Source organism: Myripristis murdjan, chromosome 22 (genome assembly GCF_902150065.1).
Source record: "Myripristis murdjan chromosome 22, fMyrMur1.1, whole genome shotgun sequence".
In the NCBI taxonomy this organism is placed as follows: Eukaryota; Metazoa; Chordata; class Actinopteri; order Holocentriformes; family Holocentridae; genus Myripristis; species Myripristis murdjan.
Genome location: NC_044001.1, coordinates 16,354,293 through 16,372,505, shown reverse-complemented (window position 1 = coordinate 16,372,505; position 18,213 = coordinate 16,354,293). Strand labels below are relative to the sequence as shown.

Here is an 18,213-nt window from a genome sequence, read left to right as displayed (position 1 = left end):
TTGTACGCACAAACTCATGTTACAAATTTGGAATGTTGATGATATGCTGATACATTATCTCATGCCATATTTAGGGGCTCCGCCTTGCAGGCTTACGGCTGCTAAGTCAATCTTATTTTTGATCTGTTGACTTCCTTGTTAAAATACTCTGCCTCATGGTGATCCAAACTGAACTAAGGAGCAGAGAAAATGCCTTTTATAACCCTGGCCTCTTGGTGGAATTTGGCAGAATACGCGTGAGATGTGGCACATATTTTACTGTTGAGGATTGGCACAAAGGCCAGTGATCTAGTCATGGGTTTTTGAAGAGGCTTTACACACCCTACATCGGTTTTGCTGTTAGTTTTGTTATGAGGATGTCTGTCACAAAAACATCATTGGAAATGAACTAGTAAAAGCCACTTAGGCTATCTGTGTGCTATGGGCCAATCTGATTAGAGACTTGCTTAGCTTGTCTTGTATGTGTGTGTTTCCTCTGGAATTACCAGAGTTGGCTGTCATGACCGTCATGGCTGGAACAGGAAGCTGTTTAGAGAGCTGACTTGTAGCTCTGTTGGACAGAATAACATCATAGGCCTATTGTCCCAAGGCTGCCAGGCTCTTTTGGCTGTAATTGCATGTAATTGATTTCAAGGGAGCTCAGTAATGGCTAATAATTGTCTCTGGGGCTGGGCAATAAGGACAAAATCAAATATCACAATATATTTGACTGATGTTGATATTAGACCAACATCAGTTTCTTACATTATGTATTTACACATGAGGTTTTTGATAAACAATCGTTAGTAATGTGGATATGCTGAGGCAGATAGATGACAATAACAGAACAACTACAGCAAACTATTACGTTGATAAAATTGCATCCCTTTACTTTAATACAGCCTTTAAAAGCAAAAAAAGACAATGCTTATGCCATCATATTATGATATCCAAAATCCTACTATCACATATCCAACATCACAGTGTCCATATCGATACAGTATTTTGTCCAACCCATCATGTATCTTGAGTTTAGACCACAAAAAGAAAGCCAGAGAGTGGATGAAATGTTCAGTGATAATTCATTTCAATTCTTTTGTGTGGAGTGGAAAACAAAGACAGTAGGGCATGTGGCAGTGAAAGTCTCATTATGCAAATTTTTCAAGTTACGATCTCACACCAATTTCTTATGTACTAGCTCTCTGATGTCCTTTGCCATTACAGAGGACGCTTGTTTCACAATAACTCATTGAAGTCAATCATTTCAGAGGCATGCACAGCCAAATGAGCAAAGGCACAATCTGCTGTGTGACTGTGCTGCAAACTGGAAACACAATCAGAGGAGCATGAATAAAAGAAGAGAAGATCACCTTTTGGTTACTGTGGTAGAGAAAGCGAGTCCTGATGATGATCTTCGAGATCAGAAGGAATTGTGCTCCTTCATTGTTCAGGGCTGAACGCTTTCAAAGCCGTTTTAATGGATCTCGACCCAGCATGCATGGCTTGACTTTGAATCTCTGACCTTATGCTCTCCATATACGGTAGATGAGCAGCTGTGGCCTTACGTTCAAATAAACATTGAATCAAGGTTTAAATCTCCAACCTGCCTCAAGTCTTAGTGCCAGAGCTCTGGTTGTTCCAGTCATGAGTAATAGGATTTTTCCCCCAGCAGCTCTGTGTGAATGGAACAGGGTGAGGTGACCATGCAGTATCTCAGTGTCCTTGCCCTTGGTCAAGAATGTGAGACAATGCTGTGACTCACTGCCTCCCAGCTACACCAGCCTCTCACACCAAATTCTCAACTTAGCATTGCAGCACTAAAGGAAAAATCCACCATATAACGCTTTAAATAAGATAGTGGGAATGTACCTTGAAATCCTTGGTCCATTTTGTTGTTTGATGGGGTGTTTTTTTTTGGATGAGTGTCCAAATGTAGATGATAAGGGTCACGCAATGCCATATCAAGATATTGCCAGCCCAACTACAGTGGAGCCTGGTAGCAGAGAGAAAATTCAGCAGCAACAGTTTGTCAGAGGTTGTTTTTTAGCATTTCTGCTTTATTTGATAGCAATAGTTGAGAGGAGATGACATGCAACAGAGGGCTTGGCTCGAATTTGAACCCAGACTGCTGCGTTAAGGACTTTGCCTTGATATGTGGTATGCACTCTACAGCGTGAGCCACTGGGACCTCTCTACCAATATTTATAACCCACAGCTGAATGTGTGTTCTCGGTGTGCCTTTACAAGTTGTTCTGGGAAATAAAGGAAATCACTAACTGAAGTAGAAGTAGGCGAGGCAAGTTGATGGAAAATGGCCACACTGAGAAATTAAATTACAAAACGTGATCATAAACATAAATTGGTGATATATAACAGCTGAAGAGTCAGCAAGAGTCTGTCTCCAAGATTGAATTTTCTTTTTTTTTTTCCTTTTTAGGGGAGTGATCATTTGGCTGGGTTTGCTATATTGTACTGGGTGGCAGGGGGGGGCTTCCTATGTATGGAGACAGTGTACTGAGCTGGCCCAGCACAGGCTTTGTGAAATTTAGAGCTTGAATTGGAACTGTCTTCCTTGTTTCTGTGGCTGTTGTCTCCTTGTGTCCACAGAGTGCTCTAGTACATTTTCATTCATTCTAGTGATGTCTGTAAACCAAGAAAACAACATTAATATCTATTGGCAGCTGTGAGTTGGTTCCAAATTGGACCAGATTTCATGTTAAGGCTCATTATTGAAGTCTGACACTTTCTCTGTCTCTGTCTGTCTGTCTGTCTGTCTGTCTGTCTGTCTGTCTGTCTGTCTCTCCCTCTAAGAGGCCTGTAATAATGCCAGTAAAACATTATAAATCATATGGCTTTGCTGTTACCAGTTGTTTGCTCAGAGTTATGTGCATTATCAAAAGAAGGCGTTGTACAATGCTCCTTGAAGAATGCAAATGCAGGGGATGGCCAGTGAAAGAGGCAAGACTTTGACAGAGCCTACAGAGAGATGTGTCTGCAGCCGTGGGTAGAGAGACAATTGCTGGCAATCAGAGTCAATAAGGCCCACACACATACACAAATACATGATAAGAGGACTTTTCTATAGAGGAATGTAGGCTAATGTACAATAACATCTCTCTTTCTGCCTTTTAGTCTCCTTTGTCAATTTCTGTCTTGCTTCCTTTCTCTCCACGCCTCCGTCCCTCTTTTGTTTTGTATATTCCATCAGTATGGCAGGACGCACTAGATGAAGTGTAGTGTGCCTCACCACATTCACTACATCTGCACACTTCACCGTACCTCTTTCCCATGGAGCATTTTGACACCAGAATGTCCAGAGCACAGATGACATGTGTGTGCAGCCAAAAGCAGCTCTGTAATTTTCATTTGGGTTGGGTTTGTATGTTTCAAGATGGCAGGAACACACACACACACACACACACTCTCACACTGTGGACCAGGTTCTGGCCCAGTGCTGCTGGCTGCCCTTTGGGGGATGGCTGATTGTTTGGCTATTAATAGCCGGCCTGGCCACAGAGCCTGACTAGGATTTGTGGATCAGCTCAGAGAGGAGTGAGCCACACTGCTGCCTGAAAGGTGTGTGTGTGTCTGTGTGTACTGTTTGCTTTCAGGTGCTCAGTTGTGCATGGCACATTTCTCATCATTTCCAACTCAACCAGCTGATAAGGACCATAGTAAATCCACAGCACTCTATCTGAGCTTAAAATACTCTAAGCAGCCTGTTGTTTCGTTGAAATCAAACCAAAACATCTGGGAAAAAAAAGATCCCTGTTTCCATTTGTAAAGCTCGTTTGTCCCCCCATTTTTCTACTCTTCCATTGTTTCCATCTTCATGGCTTCAGTGTCTCACTCACCAGACAGGCTTTTGACTTGACCTGAGGTGATGAACTTATCAAAGTGTCAAACCTAACCCCTAACCCTTTCTTCCTTTTGGATGGACATGTTTTGTTCTACTTTTGTGACAAGCTGATGCCTCTTGGTCATCTGCTCCAGGCAGAGCATTCGAACAAGCTAAGAGCGCTTGCAAGAGGGTAGCGGTGGTCAAGCAAGCTAGACAGTGAATGAGGAGAGAGAGCAGCAGTAATGAGAACAAAGTAGTGAATTAGAGAAATAAAACATTATCTTCTCATTGTTTCACAGTGGTTGTATTCTATTCAATGCAGCTATTCTATACTCTATTCAATGAACTTCCTGAACACACTGGCATTAATTGACTGCACCTGGGTAGCCTTTCGGAAGTTGGCCAATCAGAAAGGTTTTCAGGGAGGAGGAGGGCCTAAAGGAGAGAGGAGCTAAAATGGCCTGTTTCAGATAGAGGATGAGCTGTTGGGCTGCATAAAGGGACAGTATACGATAAATACTGTAAGGATTCTTGTGAACTGTGAATCATGCAACGCTACTCCCAGTAAAAATACAGAGCTACAAAATGAGAATAATAGGCTCCCTTAATCGGTCGTGTGTGTGCATGTGTGTGTGTGTGCGTGGGGTGCTTGCCAATGTTACAAAGCTCAGTTGTATTGGTGGAAGGAACAAGAATGCTGTTGTTCTCATACTGTCAGCATTATGTAGTTGCACTGAAGATTCAGACACACACACACACACACACACACACACACACACAAACATACAAACATACAAACATACAAAAGTCTTGGGGAGCCATGACTGCTTCTGCCACAGTTATTGGGCCAGACTAAAGAAGTTATGACACTGCCTGAGTCTCTGTCTGCCTACAGAGGTGTGTGTGTGTGTGTGTGAGAGAGAGAGAGAGAGAGAGAGAGAGAGAATGTTTTTGATGCCTCACACAGGTTGACACCCCTTCTCCCCTCATCGTCCTACTCCTTTCCCCTTCAGCCACAGATTGCACAGGAGCCAGAGAGTAGACAGCTGACCCTGGAGCTACATTACGTTCTCTCTGCCTTCATCTGATTGTGTTTCTGATTGACAGCTGAGTTGCAGCATGGCCACCCCGCTCTGTGTCAAGGCTGGTCTATGGTATTTTTGTACACTTCACATAATTCAGCACAGACGAAGAGATGCAGAACAGGCAGCGGTGGGGGAATAGCTGAAACACGACATTAGTATAGACTATAAATAATTTATCATTGCACAACATCCTACACTTTCCATTTGGATATTTTGCAGATTATTTTGTAAAAAGACTCTTGCACTTCCCTTCTCTCTCTCTCTCTCTCTCTCTCTCTCTCTCATTCCATCCTAACACATCATAGTGTTTGTAAACATTTGCCGTTATCAGTTTTTTGCCAGAAATGAATATCCCTGCTCTCCTCAAAAAGATGAACATACTGAGTATCTATACACTTTCTGTGTATTAGTAATGAAACAGTTGATTTATTGGTTTTGTGCCAGAAAATTAAATATTACTTTAATAATTCATTGATCATTCAAATTTTGCTAATTACAACTTTGGTTAGAACACTTAAAATTGTCTCACTTTTCTTCATATTATTTTAAACTCAATACTTTTATGTTTTTTTGGAGGGGGGGTTTCTGGTCAGATTAATGAAGGAATATGAAAATATCGCTTTTGGCTCTGCTAACTTCTTAGGAGTATATATCAAATAGACTAAATGATTAATTGATTAATCAGAAATATAACTGATAGATAATCCAATAGTGAAAGTATTCTATTCTTGCTGCCTTCCTCTTTATTTGCATGCAGCACTTTCAAGGGAGGGGATAATGTAAAGTGCCTCATCTCCCTTTGCTTTGAATACAGACTGCGACGTTGCACCTGAGTCTTAAATTTAAGGCCACTCAGTCAGCAGCGCCATGAATTTGCATGAGTCATTCTGGACTAGAGCTGACGCAAATGAGATGAGAGGATGGGCACCATGGTCTGTGTGCACGCACACGTGCACGCACTCACACTCAATAGCAGGGGGACTGTGTTGCAACTCTGACATGGAAAAAGAGCTTTATGCTAATGACTGTCTAAATTTATCTTCTGCTCTGTGTAGACTCACTCACACAAACAGATACACACACACACACACACACACACACACAGAAACTAGTCCCTGTGAGCTAGGCTAGAATGGGGAGGAGTGCTGCTCTTTCCAAAAGGGACTATTTTTGTCTTGCGGCGCTAAACCTGGACTGTGCAAAGGGAGGGGATAGTGGGAGCCGAGCAATATTTAAGTAACACCACAGCGGGAGTGTGTGTGTGTGTGTGTGTGTGTGTGTGTGTGTGTGTGTGTATGTGTGTGTGTCTTTAAAGTTGTTCCTGGAGGAGTGAAAGGCTTTTCCTAAGGGGAGAGCTCTCCCATGGAAAAGGTATACAGCACACAGTAAAACCAGGGAGAGCAGGTCAGACTCAACAAGCCAGTTCTATTCAGATGTTTATCTGCTTCAGTGCCCCATGGGAACTTCCTACACTGTACTTTCTCTTGCCTTCTGCACTCAGACATAGACAGAGAGACAGGTTAGTGGCTGTAAATTCATCTTTCCTGTACATAGCTGCTTCTTTCCTCCAGTCCTTTAATAGTTTAAACCTTTTCCGGCTAAAAAAAAAAAAAAGGCAATATGTGCATTCACAATGTCAAAAGGATGACCCACCCACTAAGGCATGCATAAACATTTCCACTTTAATCAAATGATCCTGACCAGGGGTCAACTGTTTTTTCTGACTACTCTTAAAAGGCACAGGTTGTCTTCACAAGCCTCATAGATTTCTTCACTGTCACTATAAAGCTGCTGAACTGCAGACGAACAGAACAAGAGGTTTAGCTGTGAATATTGCTTGTATTAACACAGCCTTTATAGGTGATGGTTTGCTGATTTTTATGCAGAAGGAAAAGAGGAACAGCAGTGCACAGAGGAAAGATGGCTCACCCTCCCTCTGTCCCCTCCTTCACAGCCTCACCGCTCCCCTCCAGTGTGACATCTCCAGCTGATGAGCTTGATTACAAAATGAGAATGGAGGGAGGGAAGCAGAGAAACAGAGAGCAACAGAAGGACTGCATTTAATAAGTGGCCTTTAAGCTTTGTAGTAACACAGTCATCATCGAAGTAACACTTCTCTGCCAGATAATTTCCAGACATTCATGTCCTTGCAGAAGGGTAGCCAAGTCTACTGGAAGAAAACTTTGAGGCGAGGAAGTTGAGAGAGGGAGGATCGAGGAAAAAGAGAGAGCTGTGTGAGAATGAGAGATGAACATTGGAGCAGTGCTCTAGCCCTTGGGGCCTTCGTGCCTCTTGATATCTCTCTCTCTCTCTGTCTCTCACACACAGACATAAAGAGGCATGCACACTGTATTCCACTCCTTCTCTCCTCTCTGTAATGAGCTTCAGGAAGCTGGCTTATCTGTCTTCCACTGCATCCACAATGACTCCCTCCCCCTTCAGCTTCTCTCTCTCTCTTTCTCTCTCTCTCTCAGTCTGTCTGTCTATACTGTAGCTTCTTAAAGCCTAGCCCTGTGTCACTGCTGCCAGGAGGAACCGGCTGACAGCTTAGTGCCCATCAGCACTAATTGCTCACGGTCGCCTGCTCCCCTTTAAACATCTGCATGCTGTCTGCCCGTCTGTCTGTTTGTCTGTTTCATGCACGCACGCTGCAATATGTCTGGTCTGCTCAATCACACAGAATCTTCTGGTATCGTGGGAAGGACGTGAGAAAACGCTTGAAAGGGCGAAGCGATTTGGTCCTGACTGGACAATTATATCAAGATCGGATGAACTCTTCTTCTTGCTGTTTTTTGGTAGAGATAGAGAGGCTACACAATACGTTTGACCCTGAGCAGTCAACACATGCCATCTTCCACAAACTAGCGGAATGTGCAGAGGCGATTGTGGAGGACGGAGCAAGAAATTAATAGTATGACAGTCAAGCATGCTAGACTTCGTATGCTAGACTTTATGTTGAGTTTTTATGGGCTGACAAATGACAAATCAATCTGTGTAGTTGGACTCCAGCATTATGCTCTCATAGGGTTTGGTTTGATTATTTTATTCCTCTGTTCCACTGTTGATATAGGTCAACAGTTAGGGTGTGTTCACACCAACTGCACTTGTTTGAACTCTTGGTTTGTTAAGGCACATGAGGATTCCGCCATTCAAATTCGGGTGTGGACCAAATACCTGACCTATGACTGTTTGACATTGTTGGTCTTCAAAGTGAACTGTGGTGCACTTCATTGGGATTGAGCATGTAGTCTGCAGCTATTACAAGAATCAACAGCAAAATGTGCAGTAGTGTGAGTATAAGAGGACAGATGTTGACCACTGATGTTCATATTCAGCTACTGCTTTATGTGAAGAGAAGCTAAATTACAGTATGGCAAAGACAAGTCCCTCAAACTTAATTAATGTTACTGGGACTGGACGCAGACATGTTTGACTCCCCAAAGTGTGTAGCACATTACAAAAATTCTGTCCAGTACAGTGAAATGCTTGTTTGGATACGTTTTGGTTACAATGCCTTGTTTACATGGAAATTAACAGTGCTAAGCTAAATAAACCAAATAAAAAAAAAAGCAAAATGAATTCATAGAAAATACAACAAAATTACCTTTTTCCCTCGCAGTTTAGACTACAGGTGATCTCAGTTATACCTATTTTCTCTGTTCCCCCCACCTTTACTATTTTTTTCCCTCACACAGTCTTTTCAGAGGAATATTTCAGGATGTTTTCTGCAGTGCGTTTATCCAAAATAGTGGCTTTGTCTCATTCTAAGGCTCCCCCTGAATCTCCTGCAAACTGTTCTGCAGCACAGATATTCTGCGTTACATTCTCAGACAATATGAGAGCAGTGTACCCCAGGGTAAGGTTGACTTCAGAGTGAATCAATAATGGAAGAGGAGATCCATTTATTATGAATGAAGAAACAACGCACTCTGGCACAGGAGCTTGTCTTTTGCAAAATGTTTATTCAATAAAACTCCTATCTCAACACTGACAACAGGCCACAGGAAAACACATTTAGCCTTCCCTTTTTACAAATCCTGTGAACATGAGGAACATGGGGAGAAGCTGTCTCTCTGGACTTCTAAATCTTATTGTTTCTGTCATGCAGTACATTAGCAAACATCCCCTTCTTACCATCAGAGTTTCCAGAACTTTGCTGGAAAGTACAGTGTGAACCAAGGAAGAATCAGCAATGGCTAGAGATCCCACAGTTTTTTGCATTTCTGTGTTTTGCAGTTTAACAGTCATAATGAAGCAGAATCAATTAATCAGACTCAAATCAAATTAATTTGCTGGCCTCGCTGACTCCCACAAGAGAGCATTTCGCTGATAATGCGAATTTGGTTCCATTGGAAAGCTGCTGAAACTGTGATACTGCACCACCTGTCTGCTGCCTCTCCTGTGAACAGATATGATACAGTTTGGCACCACAGGGTGAAAAACCTATGACATCAGTCCCTGTAGACAGGCTGTCTAGTTGATGCGAACGGGCAGCAAGGGTGACAATCTACACAGACCTAAGATTGAACAGGCATGCCCAGGCCTCTGACTGACGCTTGAGTTCACCGTGGAGGCCTTGAATAAATTGAAGCACTCATGTCACCTACTCCAAAGCAGTTATCTCTCCAATTCCCAGCCTTGCTCAAATGACGCAGATATTGCAGTGTGGTGAGAAATACCCTGAGGTGTGAGAAAAGTTCTTAATCCTCACAGCAGTAATAGCTATAGTTTCTTTCTTTTCTTGACTACAAGATGTTACAATGTAAATAGCCAATATGACAAAGTAAGTTGTGCCTTTGGTGTAAGATAACTATATTTACATTTTACAGTTCAAACAAAGGCTAAATGAGATGGGGGATGGGGAGCAGTGTTTTGTTTTTTTTTTTTTTTTAAGCGTAACAACCCTGGATCATAGTAGATGTGGCCAGGAAAATGAACAGAGTAAGGCCGGGAACACACTAGAGGGTTATCAGGCAGATTTACACCAGCTTCTCAACAATAGGGAGGGGAAAGCCTGGTGGTCAGCAAAGATTATCTGGTAGTGTGGGGGATTTAGGCTACAGATTCAAAGAAAACCCATTAACTCCAAGACTGCACAGTTCTGAAGTGAGGATCACAGATTCGCCCCAAGGGTGTGGACCACCAATCGGCAATGCAGGTTTATAGTTGACTGTGATGTCAAAATAATGAATGATTATTATATATGGACAATATGATATAATACAGTATGAACCTAAGAATTTAAAGCTGCCTGTTGAGCACTTGCCCTTAGGAAGTGCTACCGAGTGTATTTGCCTGCGTCTATTTGCACATCCATTTGTACTATCTTGGGCATATATGCTTACCTGCAGTTATGTGTGTGTTCTTTCCCATGCATGCATACCTAAGGTATGTAAGTATGTTCATGTCCATATTCATTTCATACCCCAGTCAGGAACATTAAGATAAGAGTCTCAATTATTGTCTGTTCAAATGCGTCCCAGTTCATTAATTAGCTGTGTTTTCCTCTCTGCCAGTCATTCGGAGAGTCCAGCTCCATTGCAGCTGAGACCTCTGATAAATCAGTCAGTCATCAACAAGCATACACAGAAGGACAACAGCAGGCTATTTCACAGTCGGAACAGAATGATTTCCATGTGTCTCATCACTACCAAAGAGGGCTCTTTCAAAAGCAGCCTTGGCTAATCTTATCAAGAGTCACACTTGGTTATTTGAATATTAAGAAGTTTATTTTTGGAAGTGGGTGGGGAGGGTGGTTGAAAACAAAACAAAACAAAAAAAAGAAAAAAAAAAAAAAAGAAAGTGGTGTTGGTCATGCATTCCTTTTCCCTTGTTAAGTTCATATTCAGCCTGGTAGCTCTGCCCACCTGTCACACCTGACAAAAACAAGTTGTGCTCAGGAAAAGGCTGAGTGTTCAGCAAACAGGAGATCTGCTTCAACATCGCCGACTCCACATCTCATCACAAACAACAACTGAAACTCTTTTCACAACCGCCATCAAAGCAAATGAGGTGTGTGAATGAGATCAGAGCAGCGGAGTTTCAAACTGTGCTGTGGAGGGCCACCCTGTGAGTTCTTCATGAAGCCACCTGCTGCTATTGTTTTCTTCAAGTTCTATTCTATTCTATTCAATTCTATTCTATTCATTCTAAAAAATTAGTGGTTTACATCCAAGGTTGTTACTTCAGTCATATTGTCTGTGTCAAATGAAAAGCTTCCAAACAGGCAACTCATAGTGGACAAATTGCTCAGTCAAAGTGAAATGATGTTTTTTTTTTTTTTTTTTTTTTTTTTTTTTTTGCCTTACTTGGCTTTGAAGTGGTAACTGTGCTACTTGGCTGCTGGCTCAAACAATACAGTTCCTCTATCACACCCTTCCAGTTGACCACATGGAATTCCTTCCTTAAAAAGTTATGTGTTGATTTCCAGGGAGGGGCTGATTTCACATTGCTACCACTTTTTATAACTTGTTATACCAATTTGTCATCAATACAGATGTGAGAGAACATTTCAAAAGGAAACACTCAGATTAGTAGAAGTTGTAACACACTAAATGATGTAACCCTTCAGTGAAGGAGTGAGACAGATTTTTATGACTTGGCAATTGCTCTGTTGCTCAGAAATACCAGAAATTTGTTTATTACAGTGCACAGTTTTGCTACATGCAGCATAAATGTTTTGTAGGTGGTGCCAGCCTATTTCCTCTTATCATGGAAAGACCGCCTTCAGCTCTCCAGTGATGACAAAAAGGAAATAGGCCTACCTAATAGGGCTGCACAGTATATCGTGTCACCATCGACATTGCCTGTGTGCATGTGCAGTAGTCACATTGTTGGATGTGCAATGTCAGGTAAGGCAAATTAACTCAAACACCGCACACTACAAATTTTTTGCCACTTGATACAAAAACTTGCAAAGTTCTCATTTTCCATGACTAATCTACAAGAAAAATCTGTCTGATAGAACAAGATGTTGTCTGATGTAAGGGTTCTTAGATACAGAGTTTGTTGCCAGTGACAGCAAACTCTGCGTGCACAGCGATCAGTATGTTCTTACATTTTGTCAGCATATAGATAAATCTGTTGCTTGTGTCAGTTTTACCTTCTTCAGCTGCACTGGACACCTACATGCACGCAATATGTATTTATCTTCTATCACGCAGACTTAAGCATACCTTTGAACATCGTTAGAAAAAGGTAGATTATATGTAAATTACACAACTGAGACAAGTCCATTTTTTAGAGTTTATTAAGAAACATATGAGTCCAAGCTGATTTCTGAAGGGGTGGCAGAGGGCTAAACCAAGTTTTGTACCCAACTGATGAAAATTAGGATTACTAATTATCTCTCTGTATGTGAATAACACATTGCATGTATCTGGTGAAATTGCCTGTATTTTTTTAATTTCATTTTTCATATTGCAATAGATATTTTCAATAGATATCAGAGAAATGTTTTTCTCCAGTATCATACAGCCATAATACCTAAGCTGTTTTCTGATAACAATCCATGTGTGCAATCCAAGCAAAAATAATGATGTCAGCAAATATGAAGTGAAACATCCAAAATATCAGGGAAATTATCCTGTGGTTTGTTGTACTGGTAAATATGAACCAAGGATCACAACCTCCTCATGCCGAACAGAAGCAAAATATTGGTTTGACTCATGCTGTCTCTTGACCTGGCTCTGCCCCTCTAACCATTTGACAACGCTGCAAGAAGCGAAGCTATTTTTGTCTCTGCAGGTAACTTCCATTAATCAGTGATTCCAGTAAGTGAGGAAAGTCTGCTGGTTAGCAAACCAGCCCGTCTGTTATTTAGCATGCAGGCTGACAAATCGGTCAGTCATCCGGCCAGCCAGCAGTAGCCTCTCCACCAAGAGAGCAGCTTACCGCAATCTAAGCATGAAATGACACCCAACGCCGTGGATCATATAAACACACTTTGAAGCAGAGGCTTGCATGAGATGGAAAAGGCAGAGGATGTCTATTTGTTCTGATTGGTTGCCATTACCGAGGCATCATGTTTTATTTTTAGTGCTCTAGATTGAGAAGATTTGGAGGCAGTTTGGAATTAGGCCTAAGTCTAGTTTCACCACGGGAGCTACGATACACCAGAAGCTACTGTACGCCCAAACAGAAATAGAACATCACTCATGCGGTTGCATGACTCAGATGTCTCATACATTCTTTATCAAGGCTTTCTAGATTACAGAAAGAAAAAATGAAGAAAGTAGCATTCATTGACTGTGAAACACTAATAATTTCTCGCAACTCAGCTGGGTTGTTTACCTTCAGTCTATAAGTCAGATGGATGACTGTAGTTTGTTGCTGAATACTGTAATAATGCTGTCTGTTGTTAAACCTAGTGACACGCCCTGTTACAAAACAAATGACTTCAGTCATGACTCAAATTTTATTGGCTTTTAGTCTTCAGTTACTTTTAGGCTTAGCTTACAGGTCCTCCAGTAGTGTTCAGAGCAGCTTACAACCTTTTGTCTTGCACTATCTGTGACTGTATTATTTGTTAATTATGCATGTGTTAGTCCTGAGTGGGTCCATCCCCTAAACAATACCAATTGTGACAACAGAAGAACAAAAGAGGCCAGCCCCTGTTGTCAAATCTCATGTTGCTTTGTCTGTGAGAGTGTGCATGCACATGGGAAAAACAAAGGACCCTGTACTTGCTGCAAGTGCCATCTGATATGATACACTCAGGCTAATGCTCTGATGATTTGTTGCTACATCTGTTAGCTCTGCAGACTAGAGGACCTACATATATATCTGTCTCTCTCTGTCTGTCTCCCTCCCCCTCTCCCTCTCTCTTTCTCATTAATCATGCAGGATCCATAGATAATGGATGGCACTCACATGTGTCTCTCTAGGCTTTCACTGTTGGCTGGCCAGACGGATCTGTTGACATGACCTATATACATGGACATGCTATTGTGGCTTTTGACGTGCATCGCTGAACATGATATTAAACAAGCATGCTGGGTTCTGTATACATAGTGTAAATCACATTTTATATGCCACCATTTCTCAGAATCAAACCCTGGCACACACTACAGCCCAGACTTGTCTTTGATGCCTTTAATGCCTAATGATTTTAACTGAGTAGATAATAAATATCCTTAATGATGTCTTGCATTAAATAAACAGCCACTGAAAATAAGAGTGCAAAAGTGAGGAGAGCAGGAGTGAGGAGTTCAAATGGTATGGCAGAGAGGATTGAGTAGACAGAAAATAGGTAGTGAAATGCATGTATGTGTGTGCGCATGCACATATGTGGTACTTATTGTGTGTGTGACTGTGCGTGTGTGTAGGTGCATGCATGTGCAAATAAGTGATGATCAGAATGATGAATAGCCCAGGCACCGGGGACTGATACTGTGGATCCCTGAGAAATGCCTTGTCTGTCATCTCTGAATCATCTCTGTTTTATGGGCTGGATGGACACACACACACACACACACACACACATACAAACACACACGAGCACTGTATATTACCTAATGATACCCGAGACTCTGAAGTGGCTAGAGTGCATTAGACTCTGACATGATTGTGTTCACAGGGGTTGGACTGTGGCCATGACAGTGGATAACAGACAAGAGTCGTTCAAAATAGCCTGACATGAAAGCATCAGATTGACAGGATAATAGAGTTCAGCTCCGCCCTGGAATACAGTAATCCTGTCAGATCGATAGGATATACTGTACAGCCCCCCACCCCTCCTTTCTGACCTGCCTATGTCAAGAGAAGTGTTAGCAATTAAAATGAGAGGTAGCCTTCCTATTGTTCTCCCTTTGACAGGTCCAGTCAATCTGGAGTAAAGCCTCTTCTCTCCACCACTTGGGGCTATTAGGGGATAAACCATGCCCTCACTCTTACTCAGTTTTTGCATGCATTTTTTTTTTTTTTTAAAGGAAGCAGGTTTATGGAAATAATGTGGAAGAAAATAAATTGATTTCTTTTTTTTGAGTGTAGTACGAGGGAAGACAGACCGGCGCATTCAGGAAGCAGAGTGGTGCAGGCGGTTCTTAATAAAATGCTCATTTATCATGACATTGATTGTGGTGACACTGTGCTGAAACTTATCAGAGGTGACCTTTTGCAATCTTTAGGTTAATGACTTACAGAAAGAAAATTGTGACTGTGGGGAAGATGTGATTTATTGTTCACATTTGCAGTGTGGCAGTGTGTAATGAGTACCTGTTCCAACTGATGAGATATTGTGTGAGGTACAGTAGATTGTAGGCTAGAGAACGGGGTATGTTTGTGTGTGTGTGTGTCAGCGTGCAGCATGTATGTGTGTGCTGATTGGTTCCAGAAAAAGTGGACAGTGAGGTGTGTGTGGTCAAGAAAATCAAAAGCTAAAGGCCACTTGGTACATGTAGTGACCCCTCTCCATGCAGACCAGCTTTGTGAATCTGCGTCTCCATGTCTCTATCTTTCTCTGATTGTATATTTACCTGGTGTCTCTGCCTTAACATTGCTCCATCAGTGGCTTTGCAGTTGGGACAGTTTTGGCTCCTTCCCTCAGCGTCTCTCAGTACATCCTGTCCTCGCAGATTTCTAAAGATGTTTGTCTGTCCCTCTGCAGGTGAACTTTGTGGTGTGCCAGCTGTTTGCCCTGCTGACAGCCGTGTGGTTCCGGCTCTACCTCCACCCCAGTAAGACCAGTCCCTTCATCAGACATGTGGTGGCCACTCTGCTCGGCTTCTACCTGGCTCTCTTCTGCTTCGGCTGGTGAGTCAGACCTTGTTTCATTCCTTGGTTTTCTACATTCTTTTTTTCCTGCGTCATTATCTTACTCGTCATAGAACTTGCTGCACTTCCAGCTCCACGTCCCACCTTGCTGCTGTTTTAATTACATAATCACATGCTGTTGTATTGTTTTAAAAGATGTGATGCTTCCATTTAAACGATACAATGCTTCTATTTTGTCCCCAGCCCCGATTTTATGCATTAAAGAAAAATTCCCCTCTTAGTTAAACTGTCTTCTAGGAGTTTTGTTGTTACAAAGTGTAATTTACCTTATCTCATCAACTTCCACCTCAGCATTTCGCAAAATGTCTTTTGCCAACCCTTATCATAATCTAAGGTCTGTCAATCACATTCCAGCTGAGCCAACCGACAAACCAATTTCAACATTTCTTTCAAAGTACATACTTTGGAAAAACAACAAATATGTGGCAAAAATAGAAAATATCACATACTGTGATAAAATGTACCAGAAAACAATGTACAAAACATCAATCCATAAATGCAGGAATTGGGTAAAACCTCCAGTCATTATGGAATTGTCTTTTGAAGTGTTTAAGAATGATTTTTTTTTTTTTTTTTTTTTTTGTCTTGTAGGAGTATAATGACATAAGTGAATTTCAAGTTAGTTTGATTTTTTTTTTTTTTGCATCATTTCTAACAGTTTTAAAGATATGATATGGATTCCAGTGAAGTTATTTTGTGCATTTCCTTTCCTTGAATTAACAAATGAAGTCATGCAGGTCAATTTGTTCTGTATTTTATTTTGTGCTCTCCCTCCTCTCCTTTGATCAGTCTATATCCTCCTGCCATTTTTTTTACTGTTCACTTCCTTCTCTCCTCCCACTACTGCCACCCCCTCCTCTCCACTTCTCATCGTCTTCATCCTTGCCAAGCGAAATGGCTTGATAAAGGAGGAATTAATGTCCAATTACAAAGCTATTGCCCTACGATACAGAACCCACCACACCTCTGGCAGAATGCCTCCCAAAATTACCCCCAGACTGTGTGTGTTTGTTTGCTCGGAACAAGGCCAAGGGAACACTGGCTAGGCAGCCAATTAGTGGGAAAATGCTGAGCAGGTGAAATGCTACCTGGCCAGCTCAGAGCCTGAGAAGCCTTTCTCTGATCACCTCACAGATAGTTGGTCCATAAACACAATAAGACTGACACTGAGCTGTGGTCAGATCACATGAATTGTGCCTGACAATACTAATGTTGTCTACTTCCTTTATTCTCAGGAGTTATACAGTTTTTAGCTGAAGAGTGACAAGGCAGCAGCAGCACAGTGTGACTCATACTCTACCACTGAACTGTAACACATGGGCTGACAGTTGCCATAGAAAAACAATAATAATAAAAAAAAAAAAAAAAGACATGCACATACTCATTCCCAGTTGGATAGGTGATGGACCTAAGAGGAAAACAAAACAGTGTAATGAAAGAACATTGGCATAGTGTTGATATGGACCCAAGAGTTAAGAACTTTATTTCTAAGCCCCCGAATTCACCATTGAAATTGTTTCATGTTGTTTCATGATTGATTTTTTAAAGTATAAATAAATTATGATTTCTTTGTATTCTATCTTGCTTTTTTGTATTTCATATCTTTATATGTAGTCTATAATAATTACTATGTAGCCTATCACTGCATATATCTTGTTTTCTTTTATTTGGCTGTTGTACAGCACTGAATGAATGAATGACTAACCTGTCTTAATTTTTATTTATTTATATCAAAAAATAGACTGGGTCTTTCTCCATGTGAGAAGAGATCAGCATTTGTTTCTATTTCTTTAAAAGGCTCTTCTCCAAAAATCATGCTCACAGCTTATTTTGCTTATTTCCTGTCAACTGGGAGTGAATTTTCACTTGTTTGGGTCTTTCTCTTCTTTGTGTTCCTCTCTCTGCATGCCAGCACTCTTGGAAAAAGAGGCTCTATGTCTCTCAGTGTGTTTTCCAACTATTAAATACATGTGGAATTTTGTGAAATTAAATAATAATTCACAATGAGCTCAGCGCTCCAGTGGTGGGCTGGTAGCCAGCTTGGTGGTACTTATCAGTCAAAGGCTAATCAATGCTCTTTGCGATAAATTCCATTTATCCCCCTCCACTTTGCCAAGCAGGAAACACTCCTCGTTTAATTGGACTAAAGAATCAATATGCAAACTTTGTGTGCCAGTAGGTTTTATTTGCTACAGTAAAATACAGCAGAACCCATTTAAATATTTGGAGCAGACACATTTTACAGAGGTAGCATATAGTATTTATTGAACTTGGCAGAGAACTCCTGGCTCAGTCTTTTAGACATGCTCCACTATCTAAATTACACAACAATTACAGGAGTAAAAACTGGTCTTATCAGTTTGGATTTACAGCGTTAACTTCCATATAGTGTAGCAGTGGTCGGATTCAGGGACTTAAAAAAAAATAGAGGAAATCATTTTTAAGTAAAGTCACAGTGCTTAAGTAGTATGCACACATGTATGTAATGCATGAATGCATGTATGCACATATTTGCACATACTTTGGTGCTTTCTC

At 41.3% G+C, this 18,213-nt stretch overlaps 1 protein-coding gene across 1 annotated transcript in view; it reads left to right on the top strand.

Annotated features, from left to right (window-relative positions):
- mboat2a (membrane bound O-acyltransferase domain containing 2a) overlaps positions 1-18,213 on the top strand; it is a 51,002-nt gene that overhangs the window by 8,874 nt on the left and 23,915 nt on the right. Inside the window, exon 2 of the mRNA XM_030044962.1 lies at positions 15,512-15,657. Within this exon, the coding sequence (XP_029900822.1) occupies positions 15,512-15,657 (146 nt within the window). The remainder of the gene's footprint in view (positions 1-15,511; positions 15,658-18,213) is intronic.